Source organism: Anabrus simplex, chromosome 1 (assembly GCF_040414725.1).
Source record: "Anabrus simplex isolate iqAnaSimp1 chromosome 1, ASM4041472v1, whole genome shotgun sequence".
Taxonomy (NCBI): Eukaryota; Metazoa; Arthropoda; class Insecta; order Orthoptera; family Tettigoniidae; genus Anabrus; species Anabrus simplex.
This window is the reverse complement of record NC_090265.1, coordinates 866375040-866395528: the sequence shown is the minus strand read 5'-3', so window position 1 is coordinate 866395528 and position 20489 is coordinate 866375040. Positions and strand designations below refer to the sequence as shown.

The window sequence follows — 20489 nt, the reverse complement described above, 5'->3', positions numbered from 1 at the left end:
GGGAAGAATCGGGAGAAAGAAGACGAGCTGCTTGACTAAGTGATATGTTGTTACTATTATTATTATTATTATTATTATTGTAATAAGCAGTATGGTCCAAGCTGTCAGTGGAGAGATGGTGTGGAATGATATTAGTAGACGAATGTCCGGCTCCATGGCTAAATGGTTAGCGTGCTGGCCTTTGGACACAGGAGTCCTGGGTTCGATTCCCAGCAGGGTCGGGAATTTTAACCATAATTGGTTAATTCTGCTGGCACTGGGGCTGGGTGTATATGTCATCTTCATCATCATTTCATCCTCATCACGACACGCGGGTCGCTTACGGGCGTCAAATCAAAAGACCTGCATCTGGCGTGCTGAACTTGTCCTTGAGCACTCCCGGCACTAAAAGCCATACGCCATTTCATTTCATTTCAGTAGACGAATGAGTTTGAGTGGCGTCTTTAAAAGTAGGAAAGCTCACAATATGAAGATAAAGTTTGGAATTCAAGAGGACAAATCGGAGCAAATATTCATTTATAGGATTGGAATAACTTAGCAAGGGAGATGTTCAATAAATTTCCAATTTCTTTGAAATTATTTAAGAAAAGGCTAGGAAAACAACAGATAGGGAATCTGCCACCTGGGCGACTGCCCTAAATGCAGTTCAGTATTGATTGATTGGATTGATTGATTTATTTATTGATTGATTGATTAATTGACCAATCACAATAAATATTAATTAACCAATAGCATGCATTCTCATTAAGACCAACAGAATAAATTATGAATATTAACTCGCCAAAAACATACATTCTTATTAAAACCTATCACAGTAACTGAAAATATTAAATACTCAATAATATAAATTCTTATTATGACCAACCACAATAACCTATAAATATTAATTAGCAATAACATGCATTCTAATCGTGACCAATCACAGTAAATGATTAGCAACCCATAGAAATTAGCAAATAATTAACCACAAGTGAAGTATTGCTTTTTAACTAAGTGAATGCTAAAAGATATTTCTATAGATATTTTGAATAAAAAACATTATTTGTCAATGAGATGGATTTTTTTTAGTGTGGTTTATTGTTTTAATCCTTTTAAGGGAGATGGGCATAAAAGGTGTAAGAAAGATCAGGAAAAAAGTGAAAATGTGGATGGTTCAGTGGATTATAAATGCACATATACAACAAAAAATATGTGGTAAAAGAAGGAACAAACCATCAAAAATTCATGGACCAGTAACAGATGTGTTGGTTCCAAGTTTGTCCAAAGATGTAAAGAGCAAACAAGTACCTGCACAGTTCTTGTTCACAGACTTCATGGGATAACTCGAAAACATTGGTGGCACCAGATGTACACTAGTGTCCAAAAGTTAAACGAGGCTATACTGCCTGATAGAAATGTCAGACAGATTGCTGAACAAACAGAAGCCAACACACACAATATGTAACACAACTTGTCCAAAAAAAAAAAAAAAAAAAAAAAAAAAAACCAATAAGTGTCGGGAAGGTTCTGATAGCTAAGGTACACCTTTGACAACAACTAACAAAACTTGGAAATGTCTTCCACAACGAAATATGCTGTTAATAGAGTGTAACGGCCACACATGCTTCGCAGCGACGTGGCATGCTCTCTATCAGATGGTCCAAGAGCTCTTGTGGCAGTCGATCCCATGCCTAGAAAGGTCAATGCAACGGTCTTGGAGGGTCCTTGCTGGAGGTCGATGGGATACAATTTGCCTCCCCAATGCATCCCAGGCATGTTCTATAGGATTCAGGTCCGCAGACCTCGCTGGCCAGTCCATGCGATTATTTCCCCAGCCAAAAATTCATCCACCACAGCAACGCAGTGCAGTCGGGCATTATCATCCATTAAGAGGAAGTCTGGTCCAACCGCACCCCTGAAGAATCGAACTTGTGGTCTCATTATCTCATCCCTGGATCTCTGAGCATTAACAGTGTTCTTCAGAACACCCATGAAGATGTGCAGGTCCGTACGGCCATTAAACATGATGCTGCTCCACACCATGAAGCCACCACCACCATACTGGTCCCGTTCAACAATGTTCCTGTGGTTGCATCGGCTACACGGTTCTCTCCAGATTAACGTGTGACGGGAATCATTCTGCAAACTAAAGCGGGATTCATCTGTGAAGAACACGTCTCCATTCATTCATAGTCTAGTTTCGATGTTGACGGCTCCACAGTAAACGGGCCCGTCTCTGTGCTGGAGTGAGCAGGACAATAAAACTATTCTATATTCCCTTGCATACGCTTCACAAAGGCTACATTACTGAGGACGCATTCCTTAGTATGCAAAGGCTTTGTAGATGCATGCTTTAAGCATATACTTATGCCAGCAACTCTTCTGCAGAATAAAGCATGTTAAGTCCAAGACAAGAACTCTGATTACAGACTAACATCTTGAAAACTCTGTGCATAGCGACTTCCAACATAAATGCCAAAATCAACAAGCCGGTCAAGTAAAAGCTGATGATGTAGATGTTAGGCACCTTTACAAAACAACATACATCATCATCATCATCATCATTTCATGGTAAAGCATTGCCTAGTTTCCCCACTGACACTGTAAACAAAAGTTAGAGAGATTATGTTTTCTCCATTACATTACCTTTGTTCAAGTATTCATTGCATGATCTTGAATCTGAGTCCTATCTATCCCTTTCGAGCCAAGTTTGTTTATTTTTATAGAATTTTAAGTAAAATATCAAATGCGCAATGTCATTGAAGTGATTTTTTATTGTATTACATTTTAATTTAAGTAGTTATTCTTTCAAAATGGCCGGAAGGCCGTGGCAAAGACAACAACTGGCTTTACATCGCACCGACACAGATAGGTCTTATGGTGACGATGGGATAGGAGAGGGCTAAGAGTGGGAAGGAACCAGCCGTGGCCTTAGTTAAGATACAGCCTCAGTACTGGCCTGTTGTGAAAAATGGAAACCACATAAAACTTTTTTTTTTTTTTTTTTTTGCTTTACGCCGCAATCGACACAGATAGGTCTTATGGTGACGATGAGACAGGAAAGGTCTAGGAGTGGGAAGGAAGTGGCCGTGGCCTCAATTAAGGTACAGCCCCAGCATTTGCCTGGTGTGAAAATGGGAAACCACGGAAAACCATCTTCAAGGCTGCTGACAGTGGGGTTCAAACCCACTATCTTCCCAATGCAAGCTCACAGCTGCGTGCCCCTAACCGCACGGCCAACTCACTCAAGTACAACTTATGAACTTTATCGTATAGACCAGGGATAGCGAACCTTTTCCAAATAGTGTGCCATTTTAAGTCTGGTTTATTATTCTCAACTGTTGGCTGTGCCACTTGTTATTTTCCTTAAAGGAATGGCTACAACCTACAATACCCCCAATTCACGACTTCCTTTCCAAATTCCCAATTATGTTTCATAATATGTTATTTATTTACTGATTCATTAATTAATTAAATCAATTTATTTATGTATTTATTAGATTTATATCTGGTAAATACAGTTTATTGCATGCTCTGTGGTCTATTTTGCAAATATTGAAAAAAAAAAAATAAATATGTAAGTTTTGAAAAAACCTATTATTATTTGTAAATAAATCAATAATAAGCTCCCATTGTAACACACTTTGTTATTAAATATTATTACCGGGCGAGTTGGCCGCGCGGTTAGGGGTGCGCAGCTGTGAGCTTGCATCTGGGAGATAGTGGGTTCGAGCCCCACTGTAGGCAGCCCCGGAGAAGGTTTTCCGCGGTTTCTCATTTTCACACTGGGCAAATGTTGGGGCTGTATCTCAATTAAGGCCACGGCGGTTTCCTTTTCACTTGTAAGCCTTTCCTATCCCATCGTCGCCATAAGATCTATCTGTGTCGGTGGGACGCAAAACAAATTGTAAAAAGATAAATATTATTTGATACAAAAAATCAAAATAAGTCTCCGTGTCTCAGGCGGCAGCGCACCAGCCTGTCACCGCTGGGTTCCGTGGTTCAAATCCCGGTCACTCCATGTGAGACTTGTGCTGGACAAAGCGGAGGTGGGGCAGGTTTTTCTTCGGGTACTCCGGTTTTCCCAGTCATCTTTCATTCCAGCAACACTCTCCATTATCATTTTATCTGTCAGTCATTAATTACTGCCCCAAAGCAGTGCGACAGGCTTCGACAGCCGGCACAATTCCTATCCTCGCCGCTAGATGGGGCTTCATTCACTCCATTCCTCTCCCATCAAATGACTGGAAACAGGCTGTGGATTTTCATTTCTACAGAAATCAAAAATACTACTGCCAATGGACTTCACTTCCTCCATTAACTTCATTACCTTTCCATGTTGTCGTAGTTCGTATGCTCAACAATTTAACTAATTTCTACCTCATCACATTTCCGCAAGGAAATCAGAACGAAACAGCTATCCTTGCTTGTAAGGTCACATCCATTTTTTCATCAAAACATTCTGCATACATCTGAGATTTAATCCAAATTAGCTTTCAATTACTCCGAAACTTCTTCGCTCAGTTTTATTGTTCTATCCCTAACAGCAGTTCAGCTGGCTGGCATTCCTTCCATTCTGTTAATTATTTGATCTTTAGGGAAATTTTCAAATAATGTGTCGGACGTCAATAAGGAAGTTTATTTCAAGAACTCACCGTCAGAAAACGGTTTCCCACGCATGCTGTACTATGCAGTGAGACAGATGGAAATAGATGAACTGATATTATTCCTTGGCCGGAAGGATGATACAAAAGAACTAGTTTGTTTTGTGTAATGTATATTTTGGACAAGAACTCTCTTCTTTCTTCATTTGGCATGGAACAAACATTTGAGTGATTAGTCTCGAAATGGCGCTTAACATTAAATGTGTGGCAACAAATCTATCAGGACGAATTCCCTTGTCCACTGTTCTTGAAAAATTCGGTCACTACCTTTGTTAAGTTTCTGTTCTTTTCGGCACTGAAAACATGTTTGTAATGTCCGTGTACAAAATCACCAGAAAACGACATTGTTATCTCACTTGACTTTCGAACCTGCCTGTGTAGCAGTGGTTTTATATTGCACGTCCGGGTGGAACAATTATTTAGATTTCCGATATTTATTTTTTACACGTGAAACACTATAAGATACGTATTATCTGTGTCACAAGACGTATATAAAAACATTATGTTCATGTGATGTGCCAGCAAAATCGTGCTCGCGTGTCACCTAGTGACACACGTGGCATAGGTTCGCCATCCCTGGTATAGACCCATATTGATACAGTTAAAACTAAGAAACAATGTTAGGTTTTGGTCCAACCAATCAGTATACATCACTTTACAAGTGAAAAATTATTTAATTAAAAAAACATTAAATATTAGGGATATGTTTTGTCTCTATTCGAGACATAAAATCACGTGGTAGATTACAAAAACTCATTGTTCAGAAAATGAAACAAATGGAAGAACCCAATGCCTTTTTAGGGATTATTTGAGAAACGCAAAAGATATATACAGTAAAACCTTGTTAATTCGAAGTCGTTGGGACGCAAAAATCGGACTTCAAATTACATGATTTTGAATTAACCGCCAACACGTACTTCAGAAATGCCAACCCTTGCGGCGTCACAATATATTCTAAGACCTGTTACTGCATGCAATTAACCTTGATTCACAGTTTAAAGCTCTCAAATGCCATGGAAAAAATTATTTCGAAAATGTATCCAATAAGGTGCATTTACAGTATTCGAATAATGCACTTGGATAACTCACCAGCAAACATAATTTCATGCAATCAAAACAAAAGAAAGAAAACATGATTCAAAGATGAGGAGAAATCTATACTGGCTCCCCTGTGCAAGTGCTTTATTCATTGGATTGTTGTGCTGTATGCATTTTAGATGCCTTGTGCTTGCACGGAATGTACCCGATGCCCTTAAATCATCGTGGCTCTTTGAACTTCCTATGACGAGAGGAGAAAGTCTCTCGCTTCCATCCACATTACAACAGTACAGTGACTATACTTGTACGATTTCCCGCCATGGCACTTCTAAGACCCATTAATGCATGCAATCACCTTGATTCTCAGTTTAAAATTTTCAAATGCCATGGAAAATACTATTTCAGAAATTTATCCAACAAAGTGCATTAACATTATTCAAATAATGCACTTCTATAAAACAATGACAAACATAACCTCGCGCAATGAAAGGAAGAAAAACACGATTCAAAGACGAGGAAAAATTATGCTGGCTCCCCTGTGCATATGCTTTATTTTTTGGATTACTGTACTGTCTGCATTTTCAAATGCCTTTTACTGACATAGAAAGTGCCAGACGCCCTCAAAACATTGCGACTTTTCGAACTTCCCTATGACAGGGGAAGGAAGTCTCTCGCTTCCTTGTGCAGTGTGCACTGCATAGCAGAATACATTTCCCGGGTGACAATTCTCTCTTTTAAAACTATAAGTCTGTTTGGCCTCAGCATTTAAAAAAATTATAAACAAACAATCAATGCAGCTTCATCGGCACTGACAATATTGTTTGGTGTGTACGAATTGATTGTACGCTGTAAGCCATGCTTTTTCGCTAACTGTCGGCATCGCCAGTGTTCGCAGATTCTACCTCTCCGCACACTGCCTGCTAGGTGATATTGTGGTGTTCTTAAAAACGCCGAATACAAAATAATTACGATTCCGCTTCAACATAGCAGATATGAAGCACACTGTAGACACGCCAAAGTAGGTGAAAGTGCGCCAAGTTACCCCTTAATGTTCCGGAAGACGCGCTCTTTCATGACGAGGAGAAATTTTGGATTTTAATTACTCTGTAAAACACTATTTTTTCAAAATGTAAAGACAGTTTCGAATTAAAAGTCTAAATTTCAGTAACGGGACCGACCTTGTTCTTCGAATTACGAATTATCCGTATTTCGAATTAAACTATTTAAATAACATGCAAAACCATACCTCATGTTTCCAGGAACAGGAGCTGCTTCGAATTAGGCGAGATTTTGAATGAACCGATTTCAAATTATCGAGGTTCTACTGTAAATATATATACATTATTTACACTAAGTGACATCACTTCTTGCAAAAACTTTTTTGTTGTCTTCAATGTTAAAATTGAAATATAACTTGAAATGTGACATGCCTACCATAACGTCTTGTACGGAATACAATGTCCATTATTGCTGTCCGCATGTAAAACGGAAGTTCCTTTATGAATTGTTGAGAAAACACTGGAGAACAAATATACACATATTTAATGAGGTAGTTTAACACTTCTTGCAAACAATCTTTCTGCAATGTTAAATATAAACGACCTTACTTGAAAATGTTGCAAGCATTGTTGGAATCTGGTAGTTTCAGTGTGTTGACTGGGGAGATCGAAATTCTGGCCTCGGAAATAGGATTGGTACAAATCCATATCAGAACATTTAAAAACTTTAACTTGTCAGGAATACTTTCAAACTGAGCTATTCTGGTAGAAGAAATCTGGGCTTTATGAGATCGCCTGTCATATGGCAAAGATCAGTGCTGCATGACCACCATATTTGTGGCCTAAATCTTAAGAAATATTCCTTTTAAAGAAAGACAAGGTCTGGAAAGAAAGATATATGAAAATTAACGGGTTTAAAGCTTTCGGATATTTAAGCAAAGAGATTCCGTTAAGAATGTATGACGTAAAAGCTTACCCTCAAATTTGATGAAACTCCCTATAGCTGGTTTATATATCTTATGCATTTCTCAAATACTCCCTAAAAAGGCAGTGGGTTCTTCCATTTGTTTCAATTTCTAAACAATGAGTTTTTGTAATCTACCACATGATTTTATGGCCGATGAAGTCTCAAATACAGACAAAACATGAACCTAATATTTAAACTGTTTGTTTAATTAAATAGTTTTTCACTTGTAAAGTGATGTGTATTGATTGGGTGGACCAAAACCTAACATTGTTTCTTATTTTCGACTCACTCAATCCGTGACAAAGGGTTCCATGTGGCCCACGCATTGAAGATACCTGATTCAAGCATTCTGTATTACTGAGTCATTTATTATTGCATTAATTTACTTTCCTTTTTGGACCATAGGCACTGTCGTTAGCTCTCTAAACAATACTCGATGAATTGGTTCATAGGAAAGTAGTTATGATTAAAGTTGGATAAAGTGATTTCAGTTAAGCATGAATGTGGTCAAAAGTCTCCTGTAAGAGTGGTTACATATAATCCAATTTTCTGCATATACCAGGTGTATGCATACGTTTTTACTGGTTTTTGTGGTAAAGAAAAATCGTATTTTTCAAATTTTGCCCATCTTTCAGGTTTGAATACCATGCCAGAAAAACTGCTTGTGCTTTACGGCAAACCATTCATCGAGTCATTTTCCAAATTACTTGAAATTGCTGAAGTGCTATTCTGCGAACACGTGCCCTACGATACGAAGAGGTGATAGTCAGATGGCGCCAGGTTGGGGAAGTACGGCAGGTGCGGAAGGATGCTCCATCCAAGCGATTTCAAGGTGTCTTTCACTAGTTTTGCTGTGTGAGATTGCACGTTGTCGTGTAACAAAATCACTATTGCCATATCTTCTGGCCCATTCCAGTCATCTTTCGATCAATGCGTGATTTAAATGAATCATTTGTTGGTGATAGCATAGTGCATTAACGGTTTTGCTGGGCTTCAAAAGTTCATAATCCACAATACCGCATGGTTTTCTTGCCTAGCAATTTGGCCTTGATGTTGAAAGACAGACTTCGCCAGGTGACAACAACGATTTTCTCCACTTCGGGTTTTCAAAATAAATCCATTTTTCGTCACCCGTCACAATTCGGTACAGAAATTACTTTCTTTCATGGCGTTGAAGCAACATTTCACAAGTGACTTTGCGATTTTCCATTCACCGTTCATTCAAATCGTGTGGGACCCATTTACCGAGTTTACTGATCTTCCCAATTGCTCATGAACGTCTGCTGATTGTTTCTTGTGACACAGTTATTGCTTGAGCCAATTGCTATTGAGTTTGAGCTGGTTCATCATCCAGTAACACCTGCAATTGCTCATATTCACACTTTTGTGGTCTACCAGAGCACGCACTGTCTTTCACATTGAAATCACTATGTTTAAACTGTGAAAAAACATGTTTTACATGTTCTAATCAATGGAGCGTGTTCACCATATGTTTCTGCCAGCAAACTATGACTTTCTACGGCCTTTTATTTTGATTAAATAAGAAACGCAACTGTGCCACAAATGGTCTTTTGCAGGCAAAAACGTCGACATGATCATTGAACGATACAACACAGACGCTAGTGTATGGGGGACTCAACTTGTGTGTGTTGGTAGGTTAATGTCACACGAACAAACTGATGGATGTGTCAAAATCCTTCGCTGCGTACTGTTTGTTGGCGCCATCTCATAGTGAAACCGGAAAAGACTTTGCATACACCTGGTAAGTAGTTAATTTTTAAGCAAAGAAAACTGATTAGTGACTTATGTAAATATATTATCAGCATTGTTCATGGGTTTATGTTTTCAGTAAACTCGTGTCCTCATCCTGAGGTTGTGCAGCTCTTTTCAGGCACACCTCCAATGAAGGTGAGCTGCATGTACCATTTCAACCACATACCAGCCCTCCTGACATTCTTACATTTCTGACAGCACCAGGAATCGAACCCGGTCAATCAAGGGTGGTAGCTAATAGTGCTAACCATTATGCTACAGAGGCCGAAATAATAGTAGTAATAATCAAAATAATAAACCTTCCCTGGCTATTTTAACTGCGTGCCTTCTCTACAGCCATGTCAACTGACATGAACTTGCAAACTTCCAAGAAATTTTATCTTCTTCTGTTAGATGGCTCTACCACTGATTTATTAGTGCACTCTCACAGACTAAAAACTAACGTAGAGCTTAGGAAATTTCATTTTTGTTATTGGTAAATCTTTTTCTGAGAACTGTTTTGCTTTCATGAACCGAAGTTGTCAACTCTTCTGCTGGTTCCTCCTCTATTGTAATCTACCTATCAGAGAGAGGCTTGTAAATATGTCCTCTATTCAATTAAATCCAGGGATGTGTACAGGAATCCAGCCAATCAGCAAAGTGTTCTGGAAGCTTCCCCTTATGGGACTATATTAGCAGGGCACTTAAGGGCCGTCTTGTCTGAATGCTCCAGTGGTTGGGAGTGCGACTTGATAGGAGACCAGGAGGAGGGGCGAGGCCTGCTTGAGGAAGATCCAGCAACACGGGGTAATGGCAGGATTTACCTAGACATGTGATAGCATCTGCGGATAGTTTGAGGGGACGTTTTGAGCCGTTTTTCATTTAATTTAATTTTGTAATCTGGTGGTTTAATGTAGGATTTTTGGTGAAGTCTTAGGACCCAGTTCATATTCCCTATTGGGAAATAAGTAATACAAGGGAACGAAGAGTGATGGCCCTCTGACGTTTCCCATTCGACCTTGCACTAGAGCTTTCAACCTCCAAACTTGTAAATCTCATCTTGGCATTAAATGTTTCTCCTTTAGTTACACCTTGTAGTATAGGATTAGCCTCTGTATCATCGGGACATAAGTCCACCTAGGGTTTTAGCAATTTCTATAAGGAGTGCCTGTGTGTCACATCCTTGCCTTTTGTTTTGTCCGATTATGTGCAACCCTTTTCTTTTTACTTTTAAGGCCATGTAGTATGGGCAGTTATACCCCTGTTTATTCTGCAACTACTGTATTTCTGCGTTCTGGTTCCCTTTTGGAGCAGTGCTTTAAGTTATTGTTATTGGGAGCAATTGATGAACACTTTTAAAGTGGGGTCACACGAAGGGTTGCCTAGTGTAATCTATGCATCAAAAACTGAGTGCCTCTGTGAGGCTAGACTAAGGTATTTTGGAGTCTGGCTCCATGTCGTAGGGGGCAACGCGTCTGCCTGTCACCCGGCAGCCCCGGATTCGATTTACGGCCGGTCAGGGTTTTAATTGTAATGATTAATATCCCTGGCCAGGGGATTGGGTGTTTGTGATGTTCTTAATCTTCCTTTCCTCACACAAACCATTCCACACTACTGCCATTCCAATTACATGCAGGTTCATATAATATGGTGCCAGTAGGGGCAAAAGATCCACATGGGTCAACACCCCGAACAAATAGCATTTAAAAAAAAAAAGAAGAAGAAGGTATTTTGGAGCTCACACTCCTGTATGATGTAACTGGTAGAAGCACAGTTTGTTCTTGTAAAATATTGTACCTTTCTGGAACAATTCTTCTTTTCTCTATGTAAAATTTTGTTTTGTGAAGTTTTGTACCTGATGTTCGGACTTCTAAGTCCCCGATATTGTTAGAGCTGACGAGCTCATTAATGTTCTTTGTTATTCATTCAGATTCTCTATTTCTCAATTTTAGACAAGGAAAGAAATAAAATTTCCAAATTTGTTATGATAAATTCTGCTCTAGTTAATTCCTTGTATAGCCGTTCAATTCAGGCACTTCTTAATCCTCTGTGAGCCACGGAAACTCCATAACAATAATAATTGATAACAGACTGACAAAATAAATATTCAAGTACCTTTGGGAGAATACGTCAACAAGCTGGATACAAGAGGTCAAGAAAGAAAGAAAGAAAGAAAGAAAGAAAGAAACTATGTTTTCAGTGCCACTACTGTAAAAGCAAAAACTGAGCAATTGAGTTGGAAACTTTATTACAATTAATACTGCCAGATGATCACTGCCATGTTTTATAAAACCACTATGGCTAGGATTGAACTTGATATCTTGAAACTATGAAGTTTGCTTTCTAATCTTGCCTCATTGAGTCAGCTTCATGCATTTATACACATGAGGAGTATTGCTTCTCTTTCATAGGGTGGCAGACAGTGGCCGTAACTAGGGTCGGGCAGGCAGCCAGGGCATGTGTCCTGGGGGCCATTTTCAGGTAGGAGGGTCTGCCACACCAAGTTACCCTTATGTTGTACCTTCTGACATAATCTGACTGCTTTAGCATTCTCGAACTTGACATGTAATTCACCTCTATTTGACAGATGGCAACTCTTGTCATGAAAGACTGACGAAGATTTCTTTCTTACTATTCTTTGCTTCTATTTTACTCTCTGAGAGAGAGGCAATAATGACTTGGATTGAATAGATGGAGGCGTTGGTCTATAAGATGATTTTAATAGATTTCTACTGGTATTTTAAAAAGATTCCTTATTTTCCCTATATGATTCTCCGTTTTGTTTAAGATTAAATAATCTACGAATTCTAGTTCTCAAGATTTCAGGCATTTATCTCTTTTGCCTTTCTTGGCTTGCCATAGTTATGCTGATCTTACACGCTGAGAAATTTTCGTTCTGTAGACTGATGTTATATCATTCACTGCAGAGCTTGTATATCTTTAGTCTTCTTCTTGCCTGCTTGTTGTCTATTTATTCCTACGTAGGGGTGGGAGATAACACTGGCCCATGTGATCCGTGTGGATAATGTGTTTGTGTGTGATTTTGTTAGAGACCTTTTATCATTCTCTCCGGTTTCTACATCTGGCTGGAGCTTATATTGTGCCTATATGGTTTAACGCTAATGCTGTGCATTTCATGTTCATCTTTTCTGGTGATATGAATGTGTTATTTAGTATTTAATTTTTTTTTTTTTTTTTTGCTATTGGCTTTACGTCGCACCGACACAGATAGGTCTTATGGTGATGATGGGATAGGAAAGGTTTAGGAGTTGGAAGGAAGCGGCCATGGCCTTAATTAATGTACAGCCCCAGCATTTGCCTGGTGTGAAAATGGGAAACCACAAAAAACCATCTTCAGGGCTGCCGACAGTGGGATTCGAACCCACCATCTCCCGGTTGCAAGCTCACAGCTGCAAGCCCCTAACCGCATGGCCAACTTGCCTGGTTTTAATATTAAAAACTTCATATTTGGTCCATACTGAAAGGAGACTAATCTATACTAATATTATAAAGAGGAAAAATTTGTATGTTTGTTTGTAACGAATAGACTCAAAAACTACTGAACCGATTTTAAAAATTACTTCACCAATAGAAAGCTACATTGCCAGTGAGTAACACGGGCTGCGTTTTATTTTCGAAACAATTGGTGGTGGAGAGCACGGGGGGGGAGATATAAAAATAATAGGCTAATATAGGCAAAATAGTGAATATATCGTATAAGGACGAGACAAAGCTCAATTTAATCCTCTTGACGCAAAGAGCAAAACTCGGTAAGCCCTACGGGCCCAAAAACCATCTTTTAAGGCCCTAAAACCAACTGTTTCGGAGATATTGGAACCACACTACCCCTGCTCTAGGAATCGGATAAAGTAATGAACTGCTGTAACCATGGCAACGTCAGCTCCAGGATTCTACAGCAGCGAGATTATCTACAATAAATCACAAAAACTGAACATATTACAGACATGAAAACTGATATTTGGAATCCCCTTTAAAAATAAAAGAACACAAATATTCGTTTTCAGAAAATCCACTTAAGTGGGAGGGGGCAAGAAGTGAGGAAGGAGTTGAATTATTTATTTGAGGATACATATATCTCAAAAAATGAAATTGTTACAGACTTTAAAATTGGTACTTGGAATCTCCTTAAAAAATGAACACACTCTTTTTGGAAAATCCACTCAAGGGGTTGAAAAGAATAAAAAAAGCAGGTGAATTTTTAAAATGAGTATCTTCTTTTTCTATCGCTTTACCCATACCTGTGGGGTTGCGGGTGTGATCTGTGTCGCACATGTGGATTTGACCCTGTTTTACGGCTGGATACCCTTCCTGATGGCAACCGTATGTGTAGGGATGTAATCTATACTTCTATACTAATATTATAAAGAGGAAAAATTTGTATATTTGTTTGTAACGGATAGACTCAAAAACTACTGAACTGATTGTAAAAATTACTTCACCTATAGAAAGCTACATTGCCAGTGAATAACATGGGCTGTATTTTATTTTCAAAACAATCCGCAGGGGCGAAGGGGGGAGATTTAAATTATTAAAATTATGGGCTAATATAGGCGAAATCGAATTCCATTGTGGAGTTTTATCTCCCGTATGCAGTTATCAGACTGTGCCTCTTAAATAGGCTTCTGATAAGTTCAACTGCATACACCCCAGTGTCAGTGGGTAGGGTCTGACACATCCCACTCTGACGAGTCTAGTGTCAGACCTAAGACAAAACGCTGGTTAATAGAGCAAACGCCTGAAAAGCCAAACATCTAATTCTTGATCTGTTTTTTGATATGCTCTATTGGTGGAAAAATATCTAATTCCCTCCATGGGAACTTAGAATTTCCATTCGAAATCGAATTTGTCGTACAAGGACGAGACTAAGCTCATTTTAAGCCCCTTGACGCAAAGAACAAAACTTGGTAAAGCCTTCGGGCCCGAAAACATGTTTTAAGGCCCTAAAACCAACCGTTGTGGAGATACTGGAACCACACTACCCCTGCTCTAGGAATCGGATAAAGAAACGAACGGCCATAACCATGGCAACATCAGCTAGATTATGCATGTACGTTTGGGCATATCTGCCAACCAAAATTGATACACCTATGACTTACTATCTGGAAAAAATAAACTGTTGTATAAGACGCTCATAGCACTCCTTTGGGCGGGGATGGAAAGGGAGTGAAGTATAAAAATAACAGCCCCAGAGATCTCCGTAGTACAGCAACCAGCGGTTGCCAATGGGCCTCCGTTTATACGTACTGGCTTAGGTGTCAGCATTTTGCGGTGTCTGTTACCTATAGTTTAAACTATTTTCTATCAAATCATGGAGTAGTAGGGTCATTGATGTAATTAGTGCCGATATTTTGGTCAACTTTTACGATCATTGTAACCATGAAAACAACCTATCGTCAAGATGACTTGAAAAAATTTCACAACATTTATACTCAGATTCATTATATGATGTGCGACATGAGTGACAAGCCCTGAGAATTATAATTCTCGAAAATTATAGTAGTTTCTTTTATGCATCGTGTATTTCCTTGATCATTTGTAATAGTTACGAAATGTACGATCAAACAAATGCATTCAATAATATTCATATTTGTGGTACTATCTAGTGGAAGTATACTTACACTAAACCTGCAGGTTTGTGAAGGAAGCAGGTATATCTAGGTGGGAATAAAGGAAAAACATGGTAGCAGAAGATCTTAGAGGTCGAAGCTAATTAGGAACTTATATTTAGAGGCCCCGATGAAAAAAAGGAGAAGAAGATACACTATAATTCCAAACATGACAAATAATTTCTACATACTTAAGTAAATACACCAGTGATATAAATATCTAATGAAGTTAGTCACACCGATAGTATGAGTAACTAAAGCCAGTTTCTGATAACCCGTATGAAGAACGGGTACTTCTGCTAGTATACAATAAAGGAGAGTACAAATGATTCACCTCATATCAATACAAATTATGTTGCTACTACAAGATCACAACATTTTTATTAGGGACCGGTTTCAATGTTTTTGGACACCATCATCAGACACAATAGGTCAAATGAACAAAGATATGTATTATAATGCAAAATATAGATCATTAGTAATAAAATGACATTAATTGGATGAAATATACAACATGATGGTGCTTAAAAGTCATTCTTACAAAATTTACAAGTTAGGGACTTGATGATCGCATAATAAAATAGAAGTGAAAAAATATTAACAAATGGTTTAAAAAGTATTTGTCACTGTGTTATGCCTAAAAGTCTTGAGCATGGTGTGAATAAACACTGGATGAATGTTGAATGTTGACATCTAAAAGCTGACATAAAACCTCTGTTGATAATATGTAACATGGTAGTGGCCTGTGTCATCAGTTTTCATAAGGTAAACAATAAATTATAAAGTAATTAAACAAGTGGATCGTGTTAACGGCATTGTCAGAAGTATTGTTGTGAAACCAGAAAGTTCTCGATCCAATGCGGGACTTTGATGGGCCTGTTTGTATGGAGAACAGTGAGGAACTGAAGGCTGGAGTAAGCTAAAATGGATTATATTCACTTTATATGTAGGCCCATAAGTCGTGTTCACCATTTATTGACATTTTACATTTCGAAATACTGCCTTCCAATGAAAATAGCCAGTATAACTCAAATATATTCATAGGTTTGTTACAAAACAGTGTAGAATGCTTACAGGTACAATTTATAGCTCTTTTTTAGCCTAGAAGTCATGTGTTCACTGCACAAAATTTGAAGTTATCACATACTGGACACCCTTTACTTTTTTTGGCTGTAAAAAAGGGGGGAAAAAAGGGGTCTAATACGCGAGTAAATATGGTATTTGAACACCTTCAAATACCATCGAACTGAGCCAGGATCGAACCTGCCAAGTTGGAGTCAGAAGGCCAGCGTCTCAATCGTCTTGAGTAGCTAAGTCAACAAACTTGACCATATCGGTCCTCAAATGGTCCGTATTGACACGTAATAACAATATGTTCCATGTCTTACGTGTTGGGTTACAACAGGCATTATTACACAAATACTCAATGTGTACATAATATAGTGTTCTAGAGTTGAGGTTATACAGGACAATGCTTAATGTTAATATGATAAGATGTTGTATCTTGAGACTTGGGTAAGGTAGATTTTGATGTAAATACGCTGACGAAGGGAGTTAAGGCTCCCGAAACATGTACGTATAAATTATTCAAAATTAATAACATACTGACAGGGCGGACCAAACAATTACCCATTGTTATTGAGTAGCTAAGCCTGGCTCAACCTTTCTTGCAGATCAGTTCAATTTGAAGAAATAAGTACCCAGAACTTCACCAAGTGAAAACTGAAAGACAGTGACCTTAAAACCCTCATCAGTCTTCATTGCAGTGACATTCAACGTTTTCATTTACACCATTAGGTCAAAAATAGATTGACAAAGATTTAACTAAAAAAAGAAAAAAAAAAAAAGCAGCTTTGCCATGGAAAGAGGCCATCCTGACATCTGAGAATAGAAAAAATCTCACTCGAGATAACAGTATGTAATTAAATCGACCAGTTCTACATCGTCAAGTATCCAGCATACCATTAAGAGCACAACCCTGAGGAAATCATCTTCAGTCAAAATAATCAACAAAAGTTAATAGAATCCTATCAAGTATGAGTAAAATATAATCACTACATTTACAGTAAAGTCAAACAATATATACAAATTACTCATCGCTAAAAAACAACAACAATTACTCATATACATAAACATTTTAAGAATGTCCAGTAGGCAATAAGGAAATTAAGACTAAAACAATTCACAAGAGTGCACAAAAGCAATGTGAAATACCATGAAAGCAATACAAACCATTAAAAATCTTACAGTGATTCTGAAAGATAATGTGCTCAAAAATCTTAAAATATACGACTTAAGTGACAACACTACTCAACAACTACAAATATACACGCCACAATGCAAACAGAAGAGCTATTTAAGCTAAATAATATGAAGGAAATTATACTGCACTTCCCTGTTACTCTATCACTAGTGCTTGACAAATGTACAATTGACAAATACTTTACCCTTCAGTTAACAAAGGACAAGGTACGGAAAGAGGATATTGAGGATGGCTAAAAAAAAAACAAATGGACCCTCAGTGCCAAATTTGGTAGAAAAAGGAGAACTAGAGGAACATAGGAGAGATTGAAGCCAAGAAAGGGTTTACCTGAAAGTATAAAAAAAGAAATCTTCAAAAAGATAAGCATAAGTTGTATCATCAGTAACAATAATGAGTAAAAGATAATAAAACAAGGATATTACAAACAGAAGGAAATATCTTTAAATACAGAGAAAAGATAATATCCCCATTTCATTTAGTAAATATGAAAGTGAGAAAAGAATAAAAATTAAAAAAAAAAAAAAAAAAGAACAAATTAATCATGGGAGATATGATACATGAAAGTCTGCAGATACCTACTGCGAGCATTGGTGGTACTTCTCTTGGCAGCACGCCCCATGCTCCCTCGCCTATTTTCCCAGGAAGGGAGTGCAGGGGCCTGAGGCTCAGACAGCGGAAAGGAGTAGGTACGTTGGTGAGTGGGACCACTGGCACCCACCGAACTAACACACATAGCTGCAAATACACGAGCCCAAGCAGTCACTTACCAAGCATCCAACCATACAAATGTCCCACTCAAGTGCACTCTGAACCCACTTTAAAACAAACAAAATCACATGCTAATAGAACATAACAACACAACAGATATAAGAGAAAGCATCCCAAATTCCATTAAAGATTAGTAATAATAAGAGATGAATATCAAAAGAAACTGCACTGGACTGGAGGAACATGATGAACTTCATTATCTGTTTGCTCTACCATATTACACTTCATACAAAACATGGCAGATAAAAGTTCAAATATGAGTCCAAGAGACAGAGATATTGTAAGGTCCTCAGCTATTTAAAGCCTATGGAGCAACAATACAATTGTTGCATCATTTATGAGTTTCATCACAGTTAGTGCTCAAAGTAATGAAACTGGAGTTTTTTTAAATGAACTGACATGAATGTGTGGACCCAATAATATAAGGAAATAAAACTGGACACATGTGGAATGGGGTTTGATGTACAATGAAAAACTAGTTTGATAGGGAAGGTAGGAAATGAAGATGTGTCGATAGAAAGAGCAGTATATAAAAAATATACTGAGAGAGAAAAAAAAGGAATGATTGAGGTACATTGTAAAAAGTGTCGGTTTATAGATGCCATAGGGATACAGAGGAAGGAATGAGGTAAAGAAGTCACAGGGAACAACAGTTAATTGACATTAAGACAGATGAGAGGTAATGGAGAACGAAAAAGCTTGCTGGGGACCAGGCAACGTAGAGTTAATACACAGAGAATTTGGCAACAGTGCTGAACAATCTGATTGATCACATGGGTATCAGAAACAATAAAGAAGGATAAATCACAGGATTTTGTGACATACTCTCTAGTTATTAGCTATTATATGTAGTCCTTTCAACCTGAATTGTACTTTGCTTAGGAAGGAGTTTCACTCTACAATTTTTTGATACCATCCCATGTGATTAGCTCTCTCTTCTACATTTTCAATGTATCAGGCTTAAACGTTCATAAAACTGTTATGAAAGTTTTATTACACAATATCTACTTTCCCCACAGAGTAGAAGTGAAAGAAAAGAAATTGAAGCATGAGTTGCTCAATATACAATCTGTATTGAAAACAAAATGCAATAGCAGGTGCAAAGCACAAAACAAGAACTTGTAGCATACAGTGTCTTATATGGAGTAGAGAGAAGGAAACAAAGTTCTCAAGAATTGTTGAATTGAAACAGAATGACTTGAGAAGAGGTTAATTGAGAATAATTCTTAAACGTATCAAACATGCAGAAATACTATGTCACTAGTTATACTCCAGGTATGATCATCACTAAATAAAAAGGACTTATTTCAGGCAATAACCAAGCCATACGAAGACCTTATACGCCTACAATAGGAACATCCTTTGATGTCAATGACAATAAACTAAAGAAAACATCCGAAAAACAGAGTACACAAAACACTGCCTCATCACATCTCAGAATGCTGCACAATGAGTAACAACCCATATGAGAAAAGCAATAGATGAAAATATGTGGTGTGACTTCAGAGGAATAAAGCCTTCTAAATTAATAACAACAAATACTGAAATATTTCATAATCATCCCCTGGATAAATATACATTTCAGAAACGGAAATGAATGCAAGGAAACTTTCTGAAGGTATTTGCGATCATAAAGCAAGCAAGTCTGCAGTTTCGTGAGATTTTAAAATATTGTGGTTTACAAGAACTAGTTTTATATGTAATCAGAGGTGCCAACCTTTGAAGCAGCTTTTCAGCAATCCCCCGCCCCTGCCCTCAGAAAATTTTCGAGGTAAATCCCAAGCATCATGCTTGCTTCTCAATAATGACACCCTCTTTGCCCTTCTCGACAACAATCTATTCTAAAGTATATCATACTACACAATACAATGTGCACATTGCTAATTAATTCTGTCATAAAACATTCTTTGTAGCTTGTTTTGCACCCAGTAGCTGCTTTCCAATGTGGATTTTCTTGAAGCATTCTTTCACTTCTGATGACATTTTCGCCCTCTGAACAATAAGAGATTCCAGTGTACATGTGCTTATTCTAGGCCTGAAGTCCTATTTTTTTCCTATTAACACTGAATACTGATTCTGTGGCAGAGATTCTCTGCCAGGTACACTTAATACTATAATAATACAACATGACATTTTACAGTGGAGAAGAGCAGAGTAGAGTTCCTTCATTCACAATGCACAACACTCACGGGTAGCAAACTGAAGTGACGATTGAAATTTTGTTGCCAACTCACAAGAATTGAAATGAGGAGGGTTGAGCTGTAATGCTCGGAATGATTCCTGTTTCCCTCTTTCCTTTTTTCCGTACAAATTCTTTTTTCATTATAATGCCGCTTTTCCGTAATAATTTTCCCATTGAACGTAATGCCGTAATCGTGAAGGGAAATCCGTGATAATTACAGATAATCTGTACTATTTGGCACCTCTGTGGAA

At 38.0% G+C, this 20489-nt stretch overlaps 1 protein-coding gene across 2 annotated transcripts in view; it reads right to left on the bottom strand.

The window, feature by feature from the left end:
* Positions 1-20489, bottom strand: part of chico (insulin receptor substrate 1 chico) — a 454841-nt gene that overhangs the window by 196016 nt on the left and 238336 nt on the right. Inside the window, exon 10 of one of the 2 annotated variants that reach the window (XM_067136485.2) lies at positions 17868-18023. The exons of the other annotated variant lie outside the window; for it this stretch is intronic. Within the exon in view, the coding sequence (XP_066992586.2) occupies positions 17868-18023 (156 nt within the window). The remainder of the gene's footprint in view (positions 1-17867; positions 18024-20489) is intronic. 2 annotated transcript variants of the gene reach the window in all.